Source organism: Drosophila santomea, chromosome 2R (assembly GCF_016746245.2).
Source record: "Drosophila santomea strain STO CAGO 1482 chromosome 2R, Prin_Dsan_1.1, whole genome shotgun sequence".
Taxonomy (NCBI): Eukaryota; Metazoa; Arthropoda; class Insecta; order Diptera; family Drosophilidae; genus Drosophila; species Drosophila santomea.
This window is the reverse complement of record NC_053017.2, coordinates 11639502-11661808: the sequence shown is the minus strand read 5'-3', so window position 1 is coordinate 11661808 and position 22307 is coordinate 11639502. Positions and strand designations below refer to the sequence as shown.

The following is a 22307-nucleotide window of genomic DNA, read 5'->3' as shown; positions in this document are numbered from 1 at the left end:
TTAAAAAAGGTGTTAAAGGAATACACATCTGTTTCATTCTGAAATCAACTCATCAATTCAAATAATTTTAAAAAGATATAAGAATATAGATAGAGCCACCCTAATGCGCCAGCACAAGCAAATTCATCTTTTGAACTAGTTCGGAACCAGTTTTTGCACTGTAACTACATATTTAACTGTAATTTGGCCACAACATAAATCAATTTTAAATGCAGTAGAGCGTACGGATAAACCAAAATGACGGAGCCAGCGAATAAGACACCAGATGCGGTTACGGAATCACCCGTATCACTGCCAATCGCCTCCCAATCCATGGATTCCGCGGCCATAGAAGAGTTCGACGAGGACAAACCGGCCAAGGGAAAAAAGAAAACCAAGAATCCAAAGGGTCGCCACTCGGATTCCGACATAGGCTCCGAGCTTAAGAAGCTGGCCCAGCGTCGGATCAACGTAGCAGGTGCTCCGAAGATGCCGCTCAATGGCTACGTCCGCTTCATGAACGATCGAAGGGAGGAGCTGCGACGAGAGCAGCCGCAACGTACTGCCCTGGAGCACACAAGAATCATCGGCGAGGAGTGGCATCAGCTGCCCGAGGAGCGCAAGGTGCCCTACATGGAGGCAGCCGCCAAGGACAAGGCCATGTATGTTTATACTCAATTCACACAAAACCCAACCCACAAAATCGAAACTTCTTCCATATTCCGTAGATATCAGGAGCAGTTGCAAATGTTTCTGAAGGAACACCCCGAAATTGTGGCCAACGAGTTGGCCAAGGCCAAGAAGGCCACAAAGCCTGATAGTTCGCCCAAGGAAAAGACGCCGAAGGGTGAATCAGCCTTGGGTAAAGCAAAGAAGACCAAGGCAAAGCAGGTAAAACGGCAGAGCGAGGATCCGGATGACGTGCCTCTGGCCAAGGTGAAGCGTGCCCAGACACCGACGCCTCCCACACCACCAGCGGCTCCAGTACAGCCACCTCCCAGCAGCGTGCCACCTGCTGCACGACCGCTTCAGCCCGGTGAGATACCCATCTACACCAACGAGTTCATCGAACACAATCGCAGCACGGAGAATGAGCTGAGGACACTGCGCAAGGCCAAGACCGATCTGGAGCAGCAGAATGCTGTGCTGGAACAGCACGTGGACAATACAAAAGCTGGATACGCCAAGGTGATGGGCGAGGTAACTGAGCTAATGGAGGAGAACCAACGCCTGGAGAACTATGTGCGCGGCTTGCGCCAGAAACTGGTCGCAGCCCTCGGTGGAGTCTCGTTGCCTTCTCTGGAGCCAGGTGGTCCCAGCGTTGGCAACATTGACAAGTACATCCGGCACTTGGCCGGGCTCGTCAGTCAACCAAACAATGTCACTTTAATCAAGGCACGAGAAGCGTTGCGTAAAGTGGACACCAGTAGCTTGCTTAAACCGTGATTCATAGTGCAGTATTCGTAGAGCTTTTAAATTCACAATAGTCATTTAGTTTAAGAAAATATAACTTATAACAATAGTTATCCCTGCCAAGGATCAAAAAAACCTAAAAACCTCCAATAAAAGATCCGCAGCATTCATATGTAGCCAAGTTTTGAGAACGCCCACTTTTGTATTTGCCAACGTGTGTAACTGAAGATTATATACCACATTCAGTGTTTGCCTGTCGCGCGGTATCCTCGTTAGTAGTCTTTGAAAGTGTCATTGCCAACAGTACAGCTGCGATAAGAGGGAATACATGGCACTTGACGTGCTCCTGCCATCAGTCCGCCATCGCCACCCATGGAACTGTCCAGTCTCGGGTTCTTGGCCCAACGGTACCAACAGTTGCGTAAAATATAGTATCCTCCCATCATCGTGGGAATCACCATTATCGGGTGGCAGGCTATGCCAAGCACAAACAGAAATGTGGACATCATCAGGTTGATTAGGGCTTCTGTGGATCGGATTGTGTGGTTGAGGGATGATGGAACAGGAGGGGCCCACTTACGTTCAATGCTCCAAATGGTGGTCACTGTGGTGTAGACCGCATTCGAAATGGCTTCCAGTACACTATAAACCAAGTAGAGCAGCATTTTGGATTTGTTAAGTTTCCTGGTGGAGAAGTATAATAGCTTTTCTATACTGAAATGCTGAGGCGATTCAGGCAACTGGGAAATGTACCACTGAAACAAAGGTTCCTATGAATATAAAACAATAGAGCAAATCAAGCCAATCAAAAGTCAACTAAATTAAACAAAATGATTTATACTTGCTTCTCGCAGCGAAAGGTTACTTTATTATTAAACAAAATAGTCGACGTTTCACTTCTCGTAAATAAACTAAAGCGTTTCTTTTAGTTGTTTTCGATTTTTTGTTTCTTAGGAACAGCAGAATTAAACAAAAATAAATTAAAACTTAAAAGAAAATCGTTTTTCGTTTGATGTTTGTTTTCAAAAATTATAAGTTCTAAATTATAGCATACATTTAAGGTTTTATAACAAAAATAATTTAATGAGATAATAAATCAAGGGCGCAGACTTCAAAAATATTCCATTGAATCAGGGGCATGAGGCAGAGGTCGCGAAGAGCAGCTGCCAGCTCCCCAAGATCAAGGCCATCACTTCGGTTGGTCCAACTCTGTCACAGCGTTTTGGTAAAAAAATGAAAACATTTTACAAAGGTTTTTGGGGATACTTCCTTGGCTTTCTTCATGAATTAAAAAATACGAATCGCCATTTTCATTTTGTTATTATTTTTAGAAATTTGTGTTCTGTTCTTATCGTTTTCAAATGTGTTTCGAGTTCTCGAATCATCTTGTTAAAGTAATCATGTACTTTTCGTGTTAAAGGGAGTTACTGAATGTGTATGTGGTGTGGTGGCGGCGGGCAGCCGATTCGAAACAGTGGTAATCTGAGTGATCTGAGAATATTAAAAGGGAATCAGTAAAGTGGGCCTTCAAGGAAATTTCTGTTTGGAATGCCAAATTCATTGAGGAAACTGATTGGATTAAACAATTTAAATATGTAAAACGAGAAATTTTCAGCAATTTTGAGCTGCATTCATCAGTGCTGCCTGCGCTTCTGTGGCGGTGATTTAATTTTAAAGGAAACTGCTTATTTATATTACGGACATTCAGATATTGTATGCAAACATCTTCTTCGAACCGGCACCGGGTTACGGGCTGCTCATCGTTTGCTGTGGCGACGGTTGTTGTTTGCGTTTCTTTTCCCTAATTCATATAAAGTATAATAATCTCAAACTTGTCGTCGCATATGCATGTGCGAGGACGACGACGACGACGACGTCAAGGACTGCTGCTGCTGTTGGCGTCAGGCATCCGACCCGTTGGGATTCATGCCCACCGGCGACACCACCATCATGTTGCCATTCTTCGGCGTGTACACGCTAGCATTGGGATCCAGCGTTGAGCCCCCGTTTCCGTTGGCAGCAGCATTGGCATTGGCTGCAGCAACCTGAAAGGCAGCTGCCACACTGACCGGCACCATTTGCTGCTGGGAGACAGGCCCACCGCCACCCTGCTGCTGATGCTGCTGATGTTGTTGGTGCTGCTGATGTTGCTGGTGCTGCTGATGCTGCTGATGTTGCTGATGCTGCTGATGCTGCTGTTGCTGATGCTGCTGATGTTGCTGATGTTGTTGATGCTGTTGGTGCTGCTGGTGTTGCTGGTGCTGCTGATGCTGTTGGTACTCCTGCGCAGCACTCAGGCTGAGCATGGGCGAGGACGGTCCGGGACCCGACTGCAGCGGCGGTGTGTCGTTCATACGCAGAATGCTGCTCGCCGGCCCATGTGGGCCAGTGTTCATACACAAGTTGTCTGGCATCACGGCCAGAAGTTGGGCAATCTTTGCCTTGAGATCAATGACCTCATCCTCCTTGGAGCGACGATGGTCTGAGGAAGTGAATAATGAAATAAAAATCAGCTTGCTTTTACATTAAACAAAACTGATACTCACTGTCAGATATTTCAATCTGGCGCTTGGCAGCGCCCAGAGCCGAGAACAAGTCCAGCTTGACTCTCGTCTCTGCGGATAGATTCTTCTCCAGCGTTGCGTTCTTGTCCTGCATGGCAGCCAGCGCGTTCAATAGCATCTCGGGATCAGGCTGGGAAGATTCCCGATTCCGCAGTTTCGCCTCCAGCATGCGGTACTAATGACACAATATTACATTGAAAACATTGAAAAAGGAAACAGACTCTAACCGCGTACCTCTTGTTCCACTTTTCGACCATGTTCGACAGCAAGTTGCTTTGCTTCCTCCGCCTGCTTAAAGTCGCCGCGCAATCGTTTTTGCTCCTCATCCATTTGCTGGCGCCGCTGTTTACACTGGGAACTGCACTCCGGACGAGCCGCCTTTTCCTCGGCCACCTTTCGGGCCTTCTTCTCGTTGGACAATTGCGAGTCCAGCGATTGCTTCTGGCGGCGCTCTTCGTTTAGTCTTCGCTCCACTGTCTGCAAATTGAGCATATCAGCATGTCGGGCGTTGTTCAGCTCTTGGATGCGCTTTTCCAGGTCGTCGCACTCCTTCTGCTTGGCCTGCAGCGTTGACTTGCTGGTGAGATTGGCGTCCAGCTTTTGCCGCAACTCGTTTTCGATCTGCTTCATATGGCTGATTTCAGCTCGATACTTTTTCACATCGGCCTCTAGTTTGAGACACGTTTCACAGATCTTGGAGACCACCTTGCTGGCCAAGTTCGCGATGGCATTGCTGGAGGTGGAGCTCGCCGACGATGATACCGAGCTTGCGTCGTTATTGTTGTTGTTGGCTGTGTTCTCCTTGTCCTTTTCCTTTTGTTGCTGAGCCAGCTGCTGCTGATGGCTGTGATTGTCCTTTGCTGCATTATCCTTCTTTCCGCGATTACGTCGACCTACAAAATGGCATTATGATTGCATTTAAGCCCTTCCAATTGACTCTCTGCACTTACCCTTAGGCGCCTTTTCAACAGGTGGTGTTGGCTCCACACTGGCCGTTTCATCTTCCACGTGATTGGCATTGCCGTTGGGAACAGCGTTACCAGCCTTTTTCTCTGCAAATATAATAATATATGGGGTTAGTTCAACTCGTTTTCTTAACTCTAATAGGATGTACAAGTGTTTATTAGTTGAATTATCACTAATAAATTAAATGAAAACCACTTAATACTATTAATTAAAAAACTCAATCGATAAGATTGGAAGCTAATTATATCAGAGAATCCAACCACTCACCGTGCTTCTCCTTTCCCCCCTGCTGCTGTTGTTGTGGATAGTTTGTGCTACTATCCCAGTCTGACTTCTCCTTATCCTTATCCTTACTATTACTTGATGTAGCTGTTACTGTTGCGGTTGCTGTGGCAGCGCTATCGACTTGGTGATAGTTGTTGCTGCTATTTTTACCACCGTGCCGCGTTCCATTGTTGTGCTCATTATCAGCAACGTCACCCTTGTTGCGATGCTTATCCTTGTCCATGCTGCGTCGATGGTTCCTTGAACCACCAGCGTGTCCATTGGAGGTTGCTAAATGAGTATAATAATAGATAGGTAAATGCATTCTATTTATACACGTCGATATACAACATAATTGTGTTTTATTGATTCGTGAGGGAATCGGTTCTGAGGGCGTAATTATTCGTTCGGGCCTGCTATTAGCAATCGAAATTAGATTGGCATTGCAACGGGAACGTAATGATATGAAGGTTTCAATTTGTAAGGGCTAACAACTGCCGACTGTGGTTGCTGTGGGTTAGATACCGCGAGAAAGTCTCGCTAGAGGTTCCTATATGAATGGGTTCATGGGTTACATGCGCATACACAAACAAACAAATGTGTCTGGTACAAATTAGTGGGTTCTGATCTGCTGTTGTGAGGGACAGCAGGAAGCAGTTGAATTCATTATTACCACCACAACAACCGTCAGCATCGACACCTTCGGATGTAGAGGAGGCAGAACGGGCGGAAGAAGTAGCCGGGTATGCTGTCGCCCCCGACTGATGTTGCTGCTCTGTCGCCGAACTTGCAGCCAAAGCAGAGAAATCTGAGACGGGAGTGGAAGAAGTGGTTGCTGCACCTGTTGTGGCCGTGGATGCGGCAGACGCCGACTGCTTGCCCGTCGACGCCGAAGACGACGATGAGGCAGATGTCGTGGACGCTGATGACGCAGCTGCTGCTGCTCCTGTTGCTGAAGACGCTGCAATGGACGACGAGGCGGCGCCCGATGCACTCTCGCTCGTACTGTTGTCCTTGGCGCCGCCACTGCTACTGTTGCTATTGTGGTTGCTGACGCTGTTGCCACTGCTGTTGCTATGATGGTGGTGATGGTGATGATTACTATTGCTCGAGCTGCTGCTGCTGGCGCCGGCGCCGCCGCTGTGATGATGCTCATGATGGTTTTGTGCTTGCGTGGCAGTGGCCAAAATCCCGTTCGCCGCAGTTGCTCCCGATGAAGCGACCAGAGCCGGCGTAGTTGCAGACCCGTTGGCCACGACGACGGTGCTGGATGTGGCTGTCGCCCCCGCAGCCGCCTCCTCGGCCGCCTCCTCCGCGGGCAGAGCCTGCTGCAAGAGCTGCATGTAGAACTCGTTGTCCTTGGCCACCTCGCGCTGCTTGCGCTGGCGCATGCGGTAGCCCACGTAGCTTTTAAAGCCAAATCCAAGCGTGACAACCGGATAGCCAATGCTGAAAGCGAATAAAGTGGTTACAAATAGATTTAGGTAAAGTTCAGACTTCAATACTTACCAGTGCGCTGCAAACGGCCGGCAGAGATCCAAGTGCGGCATGTGTCGACTGTCCTTCCATCTTATGCCCACCTCCAGGTAGACAAATAACATCCAGAGTATTATGGTCGGCAAACAGATACCCTTATCTGTAAGAAAGCGGGCAATAAAGTTAGGAGAGGATGTCCATAGAATATCCACTGCCAGCGGATGACGCACCTGTGTGCCAGACGTACTGCACCCACACATAAGTGCTTGCTGCGAAGAGCAGCCAGTGAACGGGTATGAAGAATAAACAGACCAGATCCGACGTTATCGCTATGCACACGAACAGTACGGAGAATGCCTGCAAATGAAATTGGACCGTATAGAGTTTCAATCGCTTTGGCTGCGAACCCATCCTCATGCCCATCGCCCATCCACTTACCAGTCCCTTGTACTTGAAGGAATCGTGCACGGAGCGAAGGAGCAGCCAGAATGGCCACAAGAATTCAAAGCGGAACATGAACATGAAGTCGGCAACCATAACGATGGCCCAAAGGATCAGAAACTTCATGTACAGAACTGTTGTGCTGCAACAGGAAGGAAAAAAAAATGATTTAAGCAAAAATGCAAGGCAATATAATGTGTAGTAATATTAACTAAGTATTACAGTTCATATTATAAGTCTCTTAACTTAATTAATTGTGTGCGAAAACAACAATCTCCGCTAATAATCGACATTCTCCAATTGTCACGCATACTGGTTTCCCTCTTACGTTCTGTCCCATTAACAAATGTAAACAATTAAGGGTCAGCTTTAATAACATGTTTTCATAACTCAAATGGCAACCAGCATCCATCAATCAGCCAGCAAAAATGCTTAATGAGATTGGGAATGGGCATAATGAAGAAATCTGGCAAAACAGAAGCGCGAAGAGGCGGGTTGAATGCCAAAAACAAGTAGCGTCCAAATAATACATGCTTAACATTATAAAACACAACGCTCGGGCGCAATCAAATCAAAAAGTAAACAAACGTATAAATAATAAAAAGCGAGACAAGAGGAGCGCACAGTTCCCACCGCATGGGCACACTCTCGGAATTTCGGTGGTGCTTCTCTTGCGCCTCAAAAATCTGATAATCATCAAGTTGACTTGGGGGCAGTTCGCATGCCACTTTATCGAAAAGTATCTTTACTGCTTCAATTGAGAAATTTCAACAATTTAGTTGTTGGGCGTCATAAAATGGGTTCGTTTTTGGAAATTAAAAACGAGTACCATTTTTAGGATCTCAGTCTGGCATATGAACAACTGTAGCTATTTTATGTGTCATTTTAATAGCACAAGCACAATAATATGCTAAGTAATTGTTTTTTAAGGCAAGATAAGCGCATAGCTTTTTGTATTATACCATAAAATCTGTTGTATAATACAACTATAGTATATTTTGATATGTAGATCAATACTATGATGAACTTAAATAATTGATTATATAGCTTGTGACACTCACCTGCCGTACATTCCCTCTGTGATTTTGTTGCGCTTAATCGGCCGCCGAAGTTTTCCACAATCCGCGTTGCGTCGCTTCATCTTGAATGCGCGCCGTGTGTCCTCCGCCCGAAATGCTCGATGATGTCCCTGCCTGCTGCCCAAGATCGGATGTCCCGCTGCTCTCTGTGACTATAATGTATCCTATAGGTATCCTATATGCTATGTATCCCACGTATCAATCGTTTCGAACGGAGTGAGTCCTCGCCCCACTGCACTTCACTTGATAATCAGATGCTGCTGCGGCTCCTGGTATTTCCGGAGGCGATGTCGGCGTGGTTTTGCTTGCTGGTGCTGGTGGTGCCTCTGCTGCCGGCGCGACGGCATCTCATTTACATCTGATGCGTTTGGAAAACGTTTTTCGCCTCCTGCTGAGCCGGCTTTTCTTCACTGCTTTTCACACTGCAAACAGATGACACAAGTGTGGAAAAAAAGGGGAAATTGGGGATAAGTGGAGGCAAACCATCGAGAGCAAAGAGCAGAGAAAACGTGAGAAATCGCGAACGACCCACCCGATCGTCTTGGCATTGAATTGTCTGCCGAAATTGAAATAATGTCACTACTCCCATTTAAAATCATCGAGCATCTTATAATAAGTAAAAGCAAAAATGTTATTTTTAGGCCTGCTATTCCGTCGATTGCACTTTCGCTTTGTTACGAAAAACAAAAGGCACAGAGGCGGCAGTTTAGTATTTAAAAGATATCCGAATTTAAACGCCCAAATTATCTAATGGCACAAAATCGGGGATAATGGCGAAGTAGCTAAAAATTCAGCAAAGTGAACGATAAGCTAATTGACTCAACGGTTCGTTAAACAACCCATTTCAAAATAAAGTATGTATGCCAATTTAAGTAACAGAAAATAATTGAGATAGTATTTCGCATTGGAATTTGCATTCTTTACCCATTATGATGAAATGTGAGACTATCTTTCGAACTAGCTTCTCAATAATAAATTGCTCTTATATGTTGATATACATGAGCTTCTGACAGATTCTAAAAGCGTTAAAAGCACACCTGTGGGCCAGAGCAATGATTATGTAGCAGTGTGTGCTTCAGATACGTGCCAATAAGGCTTTCTTGAAATTGATGGAATCCAAGTAGTTTAGACAACTTTACTTTATATTATTTATTAACTAAACTTAAGCACTGCAATTGAGTTGAAATAGATTTGTAACTTATAAACCATTGTTTCAGGTAATTCTAGTAAAAACAACAAGCTGGGCTGATGAAAACACCAAAATAATTTATGAAAAGGACTCGAAAATCACAAGCGCAGACGGAAATCACGCACACTCACTGGGCAACACAAACAAATCAATGCAACGTCGAGTTTTCCGAGTGCGGTAGTTATGTTTTTTTTTTGGGGTGAACAGGGTGTCCGGGAAGTGATGACGATGTGGCCACTACATCTCAACATGTGGATGTGGATGCTGCCCGGTAAATTCGGTGGAACATGATACACACTCTCTGTTGCGCCAATAAAGAATGGATTTGATGGATGTGGTTTGGTGCTGGGTATGTGGCGATATGGATTTGGAACGGACATGTCAGTGCGACTGCGCCAACTCAATCGGAAGCGGAACTATGCAGATTTCAAGGAAGCAGAGCAGAATCAGTGGCCTGGCATCCTTGTGTGTATGTATACGGGCGAAAAGGTTTATAAATAGCATCCAAAAGTGGAGCGCATCCATCGCGATGGCCACATGGCAGCAAAGGCAAAAGCAACAGAAACAACAGCAGAAGCAGGAGCAGCACAAGAGGCACAGGATGACGAAGCTCCCTCTGCCGATGACGTATGTGTGGTGCTGTTGCTCAATTGTCCTGTTCCTGTTTCCGTTTGTGTTTCATTTTCGGTTTTGGTTTCCATTGCCCATCCTGCGATGGACCACAAATTGACACCTGAATCCTCAGCCTGCTAACTTTCCTGGCCGGACTAAGCTCGTATCCGCCATTTTGTAACGACTGTCTGCATCAATGGCAGTCAAAATGTACATATCTAATTACCAATTGGGCCTGATTTGAATGCCGATTGAGCATGAAGTTCTTGTAAGGAAGCAGGAGTTCTGCTTAACAACTTTTTTCGGGCAATTTGTTTGGGTGTGTACCAATAGATGGAGAAATATCAAAAGTATACAAACTATTTTCGTACATAACTAATTTTAAAGTTTATACAGTCACCAATAATTAACAAGACAAAGGTTTTGAAAAACCTTAAGGACAAAAAGTAAGATGAGATTGTAGCACCAGATGATTTGGGCCTTTATTGATGTGATCGTGAATAAACATATGTACATACATATGTAACATTTAAATAACCCACAGTTTTCAACGGCTCATAAAGTGCACTGATTTTGCTCTCGCCTGTTTTGTTTCCCTCCCCATCGGCCCCTTACGCTCTCACTCTTCTTCTGTCTTTTGTTTAACACTTTCCCAATTGCATTTCGTTGGCCAAAACGAGATCGCACACTGACACACTCCCACGCACGGTGCACACAAACAAGCACATACATATGCGCTCGTCGCATTTAGAAAAGCCACAAAAACAAAACGAAAACCGCAAAAGGGAAGCACGAAAACAACAACGTCAGGGCGACAAGATTCGACGCGCAACAAAAGGCTAAAGAACTTTGATAAAATGCGGTAATTTGGTGGCTGCTTTTTGCATAACTTCAGGGAATTTTGCGATAATGGGCGCTCCAGTTTTATCGTGGTTTGTTTTCTTCGTGCCAGATGGTCTTATCAGATGGGAGTAGCGACTGGATGATAAATAAGGCAAATAAATAACGAAACCCATTGATGCCGGTTAGCATGATCACCTTCGTTTTTTTTTTCCGAAAATAGCTAGATTAAAACAAAACATCTGTATGTGTGTGTGGGAGGGGGAGGGTATGCATGTTTGTGCAAGCAGAGAGCAGCAAAAATAAAAACATCGAAATGTGGGGGGAAAAGTGAAAAGTTGCCTCCGTTAGAGCTTTCGAACAGCATCCACATTTTAGCCCAGGAAGCATCCTTTCTGAGTCTCTCTATATCTCTCTCCGAACTTATTGCTTTGCCAGGAAGCATCCTTTTTGGACACTCTCTCGCTGCTCTGCCAGCGTCGACTGCGGTTACGTATGCGTATGTGTGTGTGTGGTTTGTTGGCGGCTGGCACACGTACAGGGACACCTATGTATACACCTATGTATTTCTTTTTCACACTCCTCACCTACACGAACACACCGATATACACAGCCAAAAAGCACTGCAAAATTGCACACGTTTCTTTCAGTACTTTGAGCATGCTTTTGCCATTTAATTTGCACACAATTTGCCACTGAATTTTTCACTCGATTTTTCACTGGCTCTGCTGCTCAACTTATTTACTTTCGAGCGGATTTTTGATACAATTTGCACATTTCCAACAACTGCGCTGTGTCTGTGAGAATGTGTATGTTCCTCGGCCTGCGTGTTGCTCTATGTGTGTGCGTGTGCATGGATTCTTGAGCATCCGAAAATTTTTCCTTTTCACTTAGACAACTTCGGTGATGCTTACACTGAATTACCACTGCATTTTCTATCCGCGTTAATGTAACCGTTGTGCACACAATTCCCGGTGATCAGTATCGATTAACTTGCGTTTTGTATATTTTAACACGAAATCGAAACTCGAACGCTTCGAAATTAGAGCTGGAACATAGTCGATGTTCATGAAATACTATCGATGGTAGCCTTTATTCGCTGATATCGATATTTACCCGCAATCATCATTTTCTCTTAGCTACTTTCATCGCTATGTTATCGAATTGCGCGCCAGAATTTGGAAACATGAATACAAATTTATAATTCTAAGAACCATATAATCTATAACATTTATAGCGTATTTAAATTACTGCGCGAGTAAATCTGATAGGATACCGACCGAGGCGCTTCATGGCGATTATTGGTGTAGAATTTCGATACAGCAGAACCAGTTCTAGAATTCTTGATCTCTCTGAACCATATCGAATTCAATTATTCTACTATCTGTTTGAAAAATAATTTTTAAAGCACTTAGATAATATACAAAAAACGGGTGTTCAAAAAAAAGATCCTTTATGACCCCGACGTGATTTGAACACGCAACCTTCCGATCTGGAGTCGGACGCGCTACCGTTGCGCCACGGAGTCAGATGAGGGGAGGGATATTTGAAACCGTTACTCGCCGAAAGATCATAGGGATAGACTTCTGAACGATCTGGAACAGAATGGTTTCCAGAAAGTCGCAAGCATCGGTGGTTCAGTGGTAGAATGCTCGCCTGCCACGCGGGCGGCCCGGGTTCGATTCCCGGCCGATGCAAATTATTTTTTTGTGTTATTTTAGTAAGTCCAAATACGAAACAGAACCCAATGTAATTATAAAATTTAAAAAATAAATTTTTTATTTGTCTTTAGTTTCATTCAAATCCCGGTTTAAATTCTCGTATCTTTTCTTTAACACTGACTGCGTCCAGATCTCCATTTTGCTCTGCACATAGTCCATGGATCTTCTTCAATTAACATTTAAAAAATGCAATAAAAATGTGATTTGCATCGGCCGGGAATCGAACCCGGGCCGCCCGCGTGGCAGGCGAGCATTCTACCACTGAACCACCGATGCTGTTGAACGGTAAAGATCCATTCTAATTGGAATTCTTCAGAAGTCCAAATACTGCGATCTTTTCCTGATTAGAAGGATATAAAACCCCGCCCCCATCTGACTCCGTGGCGCAACGGTAGCGCGTCCGACTCCAGATCGGAAGGTTGCGTGTTCAAATCACGTCGGGGTCAATGGGTTTATTTTGCTAATACTATCTATATCACTTATGGACCTTGAAAGTAACATAACGTTGCAAAGGTTTGACATTGATTACTCTAAGAACATGAAATGAAGTAACGCATGCAACAAATGTTTTTCATTTTTTATTTTATAGTATCCGATAATATAGGTATATTTGAATTGTACATTAATATGCGTGTACCTAGAATCTGCGCATTAGAAACAATTTGAGTGTTATATATACTCTTAAAACTAAATACATAACAAAATAATAAACATTTCAAGTTTTGCGATTGCTGATTTGTTTATGATTGGGCTTCTACTTCCCCACAAGCTCCCCTGTCAATTTCCTGTCCATACAATCCGTTTCCTTTGCTAATTATTTGCTATAACTGTGTGTATTTGTTGCTCCACGAATTCCTTGGTAGTTGTGGTTCCTATTGTACGATAAATTAAATTACGCGAATTAACTGATTGTGGTTTTAAAAGCGTCCGGTCCGACCCCCTCTCGTCAACAAATGCTGCGTAATCTCAGGTTAAAAATGGTAAAATTTTCGCATGTATGGAGTTACACTTAAGTTACTTGATAAGGAAAATCATAAATTACAATTTATCTTGAATTTGCTCAATAATGAGTTTGTTTCTCATTTGATCTGTCTGTCGCCTATGGATCAGCATCGGTTTCGACATCGGCGGAAGCAGCTACAGCTTTTGTTTCCTCCGCGAATGGAGCCTCCGTTTGGAGTTCAGCAGCCGGCGCTGGAGCTGATACCGATTCCTCATGGGGCGCAGCCTCGGTTTCAATAACTTGCGGCGCCGGGCGGGGCGGAGAACCTTCAGCTTCTTTCGAGGGCTGAGTTGGTGTCTGTGGGACTGCTGGCGGTGGCAGTTCGTCATAAAGGGGCGTGCAGGCGGCTGAAGTTTCTGTTTGTGATTTCGGTACCAAAGGATCGCCAGCCACGTCGGCTGGCTTTGCAAAGTTTTGATTCTCCGCCGGCACCTTTTCCTGTGGCGGACTGTTTGCAGACAGAGTTGCTTGTTCCCCTGACTTCTTCTCCATTCTCGCCTCATAGTCTTGAAGCTCCTGGTCCCAATCCTCCTCAGTGTCCACTCTAGTGGACGCAGCTGGCGCACCAGTGTTCATGCTCCCTAATTCGGTTTCAGTGTTTTTGGGCTTGGGTTCCGTCTCAGAAGCCGACTTGCTGCCATCATCCGTGGAACTTATAGAGTGGCGGTTGCTGTCGTCTCGTGAGCCCCGTCTGTTTCCAAAGCCTGGACGTTCACGATCCTCTCGCGGACCTCCGCGTCCTCCACGTGAGTTGTTACCACGACGGTCTTCCATCATTTCGCCTCCACGCTCGCCACGGAATCTGTTACCGCCTGGTCCACCTGGACCGCCACGCCGCTTGAAGTTGTTTCCGCCCTCGTCCTCATCGTCGCTCCAACGTCCGCGACCTCCAGGACCGCCACCCCCTCCCACGCCGCGACCTCCGCCACCACCTTGACCTCCACGTCCTCGTTGGTTGTCATTAAATGGGTTCCGAGGATTAAAGAAACCTGAAAGGCACGTAAGAATAAATGGTACGAATTAGCTTAAATAAAGTTGTATTATATAGATGCAATTACAAGTTTTTCTAAAAAAAAAAAAAAAAATCAAACAGGTTAAAGATATATTTAATTCATTATTTTGGTATACATTTAGTAAACAAAATATTGAAATGGTTAGAAATCATAATGTAAAATTCCTTTTTTGTTTTGCCTTCTTCGAATTTCGGTCCCGACTCAATTCACGTTTCTCACCTGGTCCCTGTTGACGTCCACCAGGGCCACCGCCGGGTCCACCACCACCTGGGCCGCCTCCTTGGTTTCGCATGAACATGGGCCCAACGCCGTTGCCACCGTTACCAGCTGGACCGCCCATGCGCTGGTTAAAGGCGGCCGGGGGCGGAATGCGCATCTGCATCAAGCTGGTGGGCTGATTAAATCGATTTTGATTCATGTTGGGCGGGAAAAAGTCGCCTCCGGGGCCACCGTTATGGTTTCCACGCGGTCCCATACTTCGAGGTCCACCACCCGGTCCACCGCGATTATCAAAATCTGTAACGCGATTTTAGTTTAGAAAGCTGCAATGTTTTATATTTCCTATGTCTACTCACCCATAAAGTCGGGTCTTGGCATCCCGTGGTCAATAGGATTGAGGTTCAGACGCGCTCGTGCCTCGTTAAAGGCTGCGTTCGGTCCAGGTCCAGATCCCGGACCACCACCTCCACCTCCATTTTCGGCGCGCCAGCGTTCTGCCGCTTCAACAACATCATCGCGTCCGCCCCAACGCGAGTTGCCCGGTCCCCTGGAACGATCCCTATCACGATCGCGCTCCCTGTCCCGCTGCTGGAACATCTCGTTGGCCATGGCAGCCGGTGATAGTTCCACATTGTTGGGCGACGGATTAAAGTTGGCTTGCTGTTGCGGGGGCAGAGGTGGGGCATCCTCCAGGTCCATTTCAATGTCCATTTGATCATCGCTCACGTTGCCACTGTTGCTAATCGGCCCTGCGCTAGAGATGGGTGGCGGCACAGCTCCAGGCGGAGGAAACGGAGCTCCTGGTGGCAAGCCCATAGGATGTGGAGGTCCTCCAATGCCTGTAGGCAACTTAAAATCAGCTGGAAGTTCAGTTTTACGAGATTATTATCTACCTGGAAAGCCAGGAGGCATCATTGCCGGTGGCATCATCATTGGAGGAGGCATGTTGGTCGTTGGCATCATCATCGGTGGCGGCATGTTTGTAGGCGGCATCATTATGGGCGGTGGCATATTAATGCCCATGGGTGGGGCCATCGGAAATTGTCCCCTGACCATACCCATGAGCCCCGGAGGTGGGGCTCCCGGACCAGGTGGAGGACCCACTGGGCCGACTGGACCAACCGGTGGCGGTTGAGTTGTGTCGATGCCAAATATAAGACTTGGTGGTGGAACACCAACACTTGGCGCCCCAGCTGCCTCCGCAATGGATTGACCTTTTTGATCCTTGCCAGCATTCTTGGCCTGGTTGATCTTCTGCTTCATTTGGATAGGCATGGTGTCCTCGTCAAACATACCACCCTCCTCCAGGGCGTCAAAGTCCGTATCCGAACTGAGTTTGGACCAAGGAATGTAAGTAACACCCAATTCAAGGTCCCAAAAGTCCTTCCACTCCTTGCTTTTTACACCCTTGCCGGCGGCCCATGAAATGGTGATGGCGCGTCCCTGCAGTTTGTGGTTCTTTAGCGCTTGCATCGCCTTGTGGGCGTCCTGGCGCCGGTTCATTACAATAAAGGCGCATCCACGCGGCACAATCTGGTCAATGCTCACTATGTCGCCATATTCGCCAAAGGTGTCGGACAGCTCCTCCTGGTAAACAAGCTTAGACAGGTGGCCCACCCACAGCGTAGTGCTGCATACTGAAAGCATAAGTGATTGGGATGCCGCATTAGGTTTTAGTGTGTGAACATCTTAAATGCCCGTTTGCCTTGTTGAGGTGTGAGTGCCACTGGTAAGATATTGTTTGGTATTCAGTTTTCTTATACTTCAGTATAATCACCAAATATTAAAATAAACCCATATGAAATTTGAGAAAAGTTTACAGATATATGTACTTCATAGGAAGCCAGTTATTGGTGATTATGGTTAATTATCTGAGCTGATTAGTTTTTATCAATGAATAGACTATATATCACACTAGAAAAACGTTTGTTTGCATCTGGATAAGAGGATATCCTTATGTAATATGTATGTAAATTGGATCTCAAAAACATTGCTCGAAAACGCATATTGTATAGGGGGCAGTTTTAAAAATGTTCCAGATATTCTAAGATCAAGAACCACTAAAGCGAAACACACACACATCAACCGAGCCAAAGGAGCTGCAGAGAAAAGGAAGAAAATCTTTAGGTTTATCAAAAACAAAAAAAATAAACAAAAAAACAGAAAAGCAAGCATTACAAATGGATCTTAAGGAGCTCTATCTTGTAGCCTTTAATATCCATTTAGGAATTTTCCTTCATAGTTACCACTGAGATGCTCCTTTTTGATGTCCGGCAATCCCTTCTTGCGTCGTTCACGCTCGTGCTCGCGATCCCGCTCCTTGTCCCGGTTGCTACGATCCATGCGATCCCGGTCCCTTGATCCACGTCGCCGGCTGGAACGTGGGGATCGGCTGCGCGATCGGGAACGAGAGCCACGCCGCCGTCGATCGTTGCCGGTGCCTCCTCCGGCGCCTCGTCCTCGCGGAGATCTAGATCGGCTTCGACTGCTCCGGCGGCTGCGCTTGTAGCGATCACGGTCGGGCGTCGGGCTGCGCGAATCGCCGCCATCCAGATTGATCACCTAGCGGAGATGGGAGTGTTTGCAAGAAATTTGAGAGTGATACGTGATAAAAATGTTAACATTTTGGTAAGAATCAAAATTCAGTGGGATAGAGCGGATTTGGGATCGGGAATGGATTAGTGGCTGGCCCACAGGGGAAAAAAATACGTTATTATCGACTGAATAAACTGCATTCTTTGGCGTGTGTTGACGTGTGGTTCTGTTTCGCTTTCGACTTTGATTCATATAGTTATTTCGGACTAATTGGCAATTTGCGTTTTCGAGCAACATTTTTATTTACATATTAGGAACTTACCAAACGTTGTTCTAGCATCGGGTAACAGGTTGTTCCGCCGGATATTACGTGGATTTTAAAACCTTACCTTTCGCTTCATTTTAATACATATTTTTTAATACTTTACTATTGGATTGACTTATTCACATATTGGCAATTGTTTTGTAGTTCAAATATATGTATGTCCCATACAGATCGACTTATAAACTTATGTTGAAATTGCCCAAAGGCATGAACTTTTGACTAAACGTTTTTTTACAAAATAAAAAAGTTAATTTTGTATAGATTGCGAATCAAATTGATTGCATATTAACAGTATATAGTGATAAAGTTATTGATTAAATAGTGCAAGACGACCCCATAACAACTAGTTGAATGTATTTGGATTCGAACACGCTTATACCCCAGTCAGCTATAACAACATTTTTAGCACATATCCAGGTTCAACTGCACGTCAGCACAAGGCAAATAGCATCACCCGTTTTACATCTAATATGTTTATGCTTTAAACCAACATTGATAGCCAAGTCATGGCAAAAAGCATACACAATCCGACCCAAGGAACTTAGATAGATTAAAAAAGTTGAAGGGTATACCTCTATGGTCTGTTGCTCCGATATGAACTCGACATCCTTGTTGAGGTCCATGCTGTCGTTCATACTCATTCCCATGCCCATTCCCATGCCCGGCGGCATACCAGAATTTCCCTGAAAGCAAAACGTTATGAAAATGTGGATACCGACGTAAACTTATGCGATGTACCTTCATTACGTTCTGGAAGTGCTGCTGCAGTGCCTCGTCCTGATAGCGATGCTTCTGGTTCTCCTCCTGCGGCTTCAAGTTTTGAAAGTTCTGCAGAGTATGAAGCTGCCGCAGCACATTGGGATTGTTCAGCAGCTGCTTGATCTTCTTCTCCTGCAAAGGTAGATAAAGGTTATTTAAAATGGGATCAATCAACAGTATGCTACAAAAGCAACAAATAGAAACTAAAGATAAGCCAAACTATCTAAATGAAAGGGTTATGTTAATGGGATTCGCCATACGTCTAACAGGTTTGATGAAGTGGGCGGTGAGTCGTCGCCCATGCAGTGGTGATCATCGGCCATTAGCATCTGCAGGCCGTCATCTTCGTCCTCGATAATCTCCCGCACCTGGTAGTCGAGGTCGTGCGAGCTTTTGCCATATTCCCGCTTGTGATGATGTGACTTGCTGGTCTTGGACGAGCACGAGGCCCCCGACTGGCGTTTGGAGTAGTGTTGCTCCGAGTAGTGACGCTTGGAACTACTGCTGCCACCGCCGAACTTCTCATGGCCCAGCTAGCAATTGGGCGAAGGGCAAAATGTGCGGTTAGTGGGCAAGACATGAGAGACAGAGAAATGCAAATGCAGCAGAATTATAGACGATGTTAGTTAGCCATATTCCAATACAAGACACCTGTAAAAGCCTCAACCAAAAGCATCACTTACCGACAGGTCGGGCATGGCACCGCCCATCTTATCGTCCCCCACAGAGCTGTTCATGCTCAGCTCCATTCCGGAGCTGTTTAGTCCGTTCGGACCACTAGATATGTCCGCCAGGCTAAGAGCTCCGCTGCTGCTGGGTCCCGGACCTACACCGCCGCCCTGTCCTCCGCCGCCACCCACTGGAGGCATCTGGTGGTAGATGGGGTGGTTCGGGTCGGCCAGGTCGAAGATAGGCTGGATGACCTCGGATTTGAAGACGTTGTTTTTCTGCCACAGGTTTAACACCCGAATTATTCGACTCTTATCCTCCGGAGCGCACCGGAACAGGTTGGCAAAGGTCTCCGTGAGATTACGCTGGAACCGGGGGGCGAACAGGTCTTTGTCCATACCATACTGGTGGCGCGACTGGCGCACTATCGAGTCGATTACATACAGCCCGGGCACCTTGTACTCCGGCTTGCACTTCAAGATGAACTTCTCCACACTCTGGACGACATGCTTGTACAGCTTGATGGCCCGCATCGCCGACTTGGTGATGGCGGCCATCTTCGCCTTGGAAATGGGCGGTCGGCTGTCATAGAGTCCGGAGAGCTACGAGAAAGGATGATTTAGTTTATACGGATATAGTTTACGGACATCTGGGACAAGGAGTTATCGTTATCGGTTGCTGGCCAGAAAGCAACCCTGGGCGGCGCTGGTCGGTGAAAATTCGGTGCTCTGCCTGCGCCTCCAGGAGGATCTGTATATGCACATTGGACAATCCTAATCCCGACTTCAGCCGGACATTGTGTAACCACGCCGGCTGCTCCATAACGCACCTCGTTGCAAAAGAATCTATAGCTTACCTCATTGTTGAAGGCAACCACGGTTTCCATGTTCAATTGCTTGGTTCACTCACGGCGCGCACACACAATGTTTAGTTTTGCATACTTTGGTTGGTCCACCCAATCGTTTTAAACTGGCGAAAAGCTATTTTTTCGACCTTTCTGCGGTTTCCACGGCTTTTAAAAAAACTTTTTACTAAGCGTGAAAAAAATGGCTGCCCTATAGCCTGCAGCGTTGCCACACCTGTAAAGTTGACAATTTCCATGGCATTTTCAAAAAATATGCTGTTAAGCGCATGTTACCGGCAGTGTGACCGCTTGTGAAGCATATAATTTCAGTATTAAGTAGGGTCATCTAAAGTCTTTTCAATTTAACATGGAATTCAATTTCTCTTTTGAAATCCAACAATATTTATATAATTACCGCTTACCATTCTAATGCTTAAAATTTTGAATCTTCAATTTAATATTAGTACGAAATCGTATAATCTATATGGAAAAAATGACTAATGGTTGAGCCAATAAAATTATGTTATTTTGAATTAAACCCAACATTTAAAAATAAACTACCATTTATAAATAATCGGTATCGGAGGTGTCGAATTTTTTCGCATTGCGTCGATAACAAGCCATATGGCAACACTGGTGGAATAATAAAAATATATATATTAAACAAAATAAAATGAGCTCAAACCACCGTCCTCTGGACGATTCGGATATCCTCCTAATACAAACCATCCGCGATACGCCGTCGCTGTACGATCCCCAGCTGCCCTCCTTCCGGCTGTCTCAGCGCAAGGAGGAGGACTGGGCTAAAGTGGCGGATTTGCTAAACATCTCTATTTCAGACGCTCGACGACGGTGGACGTGTCTGCGGGATCGCTACTCTCGGGAGCTCAAGCAAAAGCGCCTGCATCCGTCCGGCGAGTTTGGCCACAATGACTTCTTTCGGAAGATGGATTTCTTACGAGAGTTTGTGCGCAAGAGGCGCGAGCGCCGAGGACGCGAACGGGATCGGGAACAAAAGCCAACCGGGTGGATGAAGGTTGAGTTACAGCGTCGGCGTCGCATCCGCCTGCCCCTGGATACAGACACCTTGATCGAGGATCATGGTTCGCAAGCTTACGACGAGGGCGAGGAGCAACACGAATACGACGCTAAGCTGGAGTCTCATACCACGCAGTCCGAAACGTATTCGGTGCTCGTGGAGGCGGACGATGGCCAGGAGCCCGAACAGGAGAGCTACGACGAGTTTCTGGGCGATACGGAGTGCGAGCAGAAGGTCAAAGTGGTCACAATTCATCCGGAATCCGCTGCTCCAAAGGTGACATCCGCACCCGAACCTGTGGAGTCTAACCAGGCGGATCTGAACTACTTGGTCTGTATGCCGCCCAATGTAAATCAGGAGCGAGAGCATTCCGCCCCAGAATTAACTAATCCGCCGGCCGTCATCCCTCAAAAAACCTCCGAAACGGAGGACGACTTCTTTTGCAAATCAATCGCCGCTTACTTGCGTCAACTGTCGCGCGTGCACAAGATCAAGGCCAAGGTGGAGATGTACCAGATTCTGGAGAAGTACATACTGCTGGAGGAGAGCGGAACAGGGTCGGGTGCGGGCGGATCGGGCTAAGCAGGTTACATGCAATATGTACATAGGTTTTAACATAGTTTTTTAATGCAGTACAAATATACAAAGTGACGAAAATCTTTTGAGCTTAATCTAACTATGTGCTTAGGAAGAGTTTGAAGTCTTAGCAAAAGTCCTCGTTGATTATGTTGGCATCTACGGCCAGGCCTCGTTCCTTTAGTGCCTTGGATACCAGGCGGTGTTTCTCCTGCCGCTGCTCCTGTTCCCTCCGCTGTGCGTCCAGGATTTCGTCGACGGATATCTCTTTGAGTGGCAGTTTCTGCTCCTTCTCACGGTCCTATCAGGCATTTTTAGAGGATCTTAATCAGTCATGTTAAAGAATCAAGTTTAGCTTACAATTTCACCCAGCAGCACCACATTCTCGCCGCGAATGATGAAGACTCCGCGGGGAATGTCGCCGTACTCGTTGCCCACATGTATCCGCTCGATGGTGCGCTGCAGTACCAGGTTAGCGAACTGGTCCACGGATCGCAGATATCCAATCAGAGTCCGTCCGTCTCTTAATAGGACCATCAGTTTCTCTGCAATGATCCGAGTTTCACCGACTGTGCTTTCTCTTAAATGGATGTACTCACTGTCAACCTCTTCCAGGAGGTGAGCCGTTCCCGCCAGCGGATTCAAGTCGTCCATGGTTTTAAGGGATGTAGTGTTTAGGTATATAAATAAATTGAAGGAACTAAACTTTGGTTAAAATTACAGGGTTTAATATTAATGTGACCCTCGCTCGACCGTTTAAAGATACCACAGGGCTCCAGAG

At 46.0% G+C, this 22307-nt stretch overlaps 6 protein-coding genes and 4 non-coding genes across 17 annotated transcripts; 4 read left to right on the top strand and 6 right to left on the bottom strand.

Moving 5' to 3' along the window:
* Positions 1–139: 139 nt before the first annotated feature.
* On the top strand, positions 140–1573 carry LOC120445052 (high mobility group protein 20A). The gene is made up of 2 exons (XM_039625170.1): positions 140–641; positions 708–1573. Exons 1-2 carry the CDS (start codon positions 238–240, stop codon positions 1423–1425), a joined length of 1122 nt encoding a protein of 373 aa, XP_039481104.1. The 5' UTR covers positions 140–237; the 3' UTR covers positions 1426–1573.
* On the bottom strand, positions 1559–2177 carry LOC120445073. The gene is made up of 2 exons (XM_039625200.2): positions 1973–2177; positions 1559–1918 (listed from the first exon to the last, which is right to left on the bottom strand). Exons 1-2 carry the CDS (start codon positions 2055–2057, stop codon positions 1665–1667), a joined length of 339 nt encoding a protein of 112 aa, XP_039481134.1. The 5' UTR covers positions 2058–2177; the 3' UTR covers positions 1559–1664.
* A 195-nt stretch (positions 2178–2372) lies between these two features.
* Positions 2373–11881, bottom strand: LOC120445018 (macoilin-2). 3 transcript variants are annotated; one of them, XM_039625087.1, is made up of 11 exons: positions 11738–11881; positions 8165–8604; positions 7101–7245; positions 6893–7019; positions 6696–6822; positions 5860–6635; positions 5190–5477; positions 4907–5008; positions 4191–4849; positions 3939–4131; positions 2373–3874 (listed from the first exon to the last, which is right to left on the bottom strand). In XM_039625087.1, exons 2-11 carry the CDS (start codon positions 8242–8244, stop codon positions 3294–3296), a joined length of 3078 nt encoding a protein of 1025 aa, XP_039481021.1. In that variant the 5' UTR covers positions 8245–8604; positions 11738–11881; the 3' UTR covers positions 2373–3293. The 3 variants fall into 3 exon arrangements, with proteins under 3 accessions (XP_039481021.1, XP_039481023.1, XP_039481022.1); XM_039625089.1 differs by having other exon boundaries at positions 6028–6635; XM_039625088.1 differs by lacking the exon at positions 11738–11881 and adding an exon at positions 11411–11678.
* Positions 8756–21607, top strand: LOC120445057. Of its 4 annotated transcripts, none has more exons than XM_039625180.2 (3): positions 8756–9007; positions 9400–9840; positions 20751–21607. In XM_039625180.2, exons 2-3 carry the CDS (start codon positions 9723–9725, stop codon positions 21530–21532), a joined length of 900 nt encoding a protein of 299 aa, XP_039481114.1. In that variant the 5' UTR covers positions 8756–9007; positions 9400–9722; the 3' UTR covers positions 21533–21607. The 4 variants fall into 4 exon arrangements, with proteins under 4 accessions (XP_039481114.1, XP_039481115.1, XP_039481113.1 ...); XM_039625181.2 differs by having other exon boundaries at positions 8756–9036; XM_039625182.1 differs by lacking the exons at positions 8756–9007; positions 9400–9840 and adding an exon at positions 20536–20658.
* On the bottom strand, positions 12280–12351 carry Trnaw-cca. The gene has a single exon. It is a non-coding gene; the product is annotated as a tRNA-Trp (tRNA).
* Trnag-gcc lies at positions 12450–12520 on the top strand. The gene has a single exon. It is a non-coding gene; the product is annotated as a tRNA-Gly (tRNA).
* On the bottom strand, positions 12750–12820 carry Trnag-gcc. The gene has a single exon. It is a non-coding gene; the product is annotated as a tRNA-Gly (tRNA).
* On the top strand, positions 12919–12990 carry Trnaw-cca. The gene has a single exon. It is a non-coding gene; the product is annotated as a tRNA-Trp (tRNA).
* LOC120445015 (SR-related and CTD-associated factor 4) lies at positions 13110–20154 on the bottom strand. 3 transcript variants are annotated; one of them, XM_039625079.2, is made up of 10 exons: positions 19924–20152; positions 19082–19669; positions 18659–18931; positions 18378–18530; positions 18212–18322; positions 17026–17341; positions 15673–16416; positions 15136–15618; positions 14780–15076; positions 13110–14536 (listed from the first exon to the last, which is right to left on the bottom strand). In XM_039625079.2, the coding sequence occupies exons 1-10, from the start codon at positions 19951–19953 to the stop codon at positions 13644–13646; spliced, it is 3888 nt and encodes a 1295-aa protein (XP_039481013.1). In that variant the 5' UTR covers positions 19954–20152; the 3' UTR covers positions 13110–13643. The 3 variants fall into 3 exon arrangements, with proteins under 3 accessions (XP_039481013.1, XP_039481014.1, XP_039481015.1); XM_039625080.2 differs by lacking the exon at positions 18659–18931 and having other exon boundaries at positions 19924–20151; XM_039625081.2 differs by lacking the exons at positions 13110–14536; positions 14780–15076; positions 15136–15618; positions 17026–17341 and having other exon boundaries at positions 16190–16416; positions 19924–20154.
* Positions 21556–22284, bottom strand: LOC120445070 (U6 snRNA-associated Sm-like protein LSm1). Its single transcript, XM_039625196.1, has 3 exons — positions 22126–22284; positions 21887–22071; positions 21556–21827 (listed from the first exon to the last, which is right to left on the bottom strand). The coding sequence occupies exons 1-3, from the start codon at positions 22178–22180 to the stop codon at positions 21654–21656; spliced, it is 414 nt and encodes a 137-aa protein (XP_039481130.1). The 5' UTR covers positions 22181–22284; the 3' UTR covers positions 21556–21653.
* Positions 22285–22307: the final 23 nt, after the last annotated feature.

Coding starts and splice junctions, on each gene's coding strand:
- LOC120445018 (XM_039625087.1), bottom strand. CDS start 8,244: ATGAAGCGACGCAACGCGGATTGTGGAAAACTTCGGCGGCCGATTAAG. Junction 5,478..5,859: donor TGCTGACGGTTGTTGTGGTG/GTAATAATGAAT, acceptor ATACTCATTTAG/CAACCTCCAATGGACACGCT. Junction 4,132..4,190: donor GTCGAAAAGTGGAACAAGAG/GTACGCGGTTAG, acceptor TTGTGTCATTAG/TACCGCATGCTGGAGGCGAA.
- LOC120445052 (XM_039625170.1), top strand. CDS start 238: ATGACGGAGCCAGCGAATAAGACACCAGATGCGGTTACGGAATCACCC. Junction 642..707: donor GCCGCCAAGGACAAGGCCAT/GTATGTTTATAC, acceptor CATATTCCGTAG/ATATCAGGAGCAGTTGCAAA.
- LOC120445057 (XM_039625179.1), top strand. CDS start 20,585: ATGAGCTCAAACCACCGTCCTCTGGACGATTCGGATATCCTCCTAATA.
- LOC120445015 (XM_039625079.2), bottom strand. CDS start 19,953: ATGGAAACCGTGGTTGCCTTCAACAATGAG. Junction 15,619..15,672: donor GATGCCTCCTGGCTTTCCAG/GTAGATAATAAT, acceptor AGTTGCCTACAG/GCATTGGAGGACCTCCACAT. Junction 14,537..14,779: donor TGGACGTCAACAGGGACCAG/GTGAGAAACGTG, acceptor CGTGCCTTTCAG/GTTTCTTTAATCCTCGGAAC.
- LOC120445073 (XM_039625200.2), bottom strand. CDS start 2,057: ATGCTGCTCTACTTGGTTTATAGTGTACTGGAAGCCATTTCGAATGCG. Junction 1,919..1,972: donor CACCATTTGGAGCATTGAAC/GTAAGTGGGCCC, acceptor TCCGATCCACAG/AAGCCCTAATCAACCTGATG.
- LOC120445070 (XM_039625196.1), bottom strand. CDS start 22,180: ATGGACGACTTGAATCCGCTGGCGGGAACGGCTCACCTCCTGGAAGAG. Junction 22,072..22,125: donor CCTCCTGGAAGAGGTTGACA/GTGAGTACATCC, acceptor GGATCATTGCAG/AGAAACTGATGGTCCTATTA. Junction 21,828..21,886: donor TGGTGCTGCTGGGTGAAATT/GTAAGCTAAACT, acceptor AATGCCTGATAG/GACCGTGAGAAGGAGCAGAA.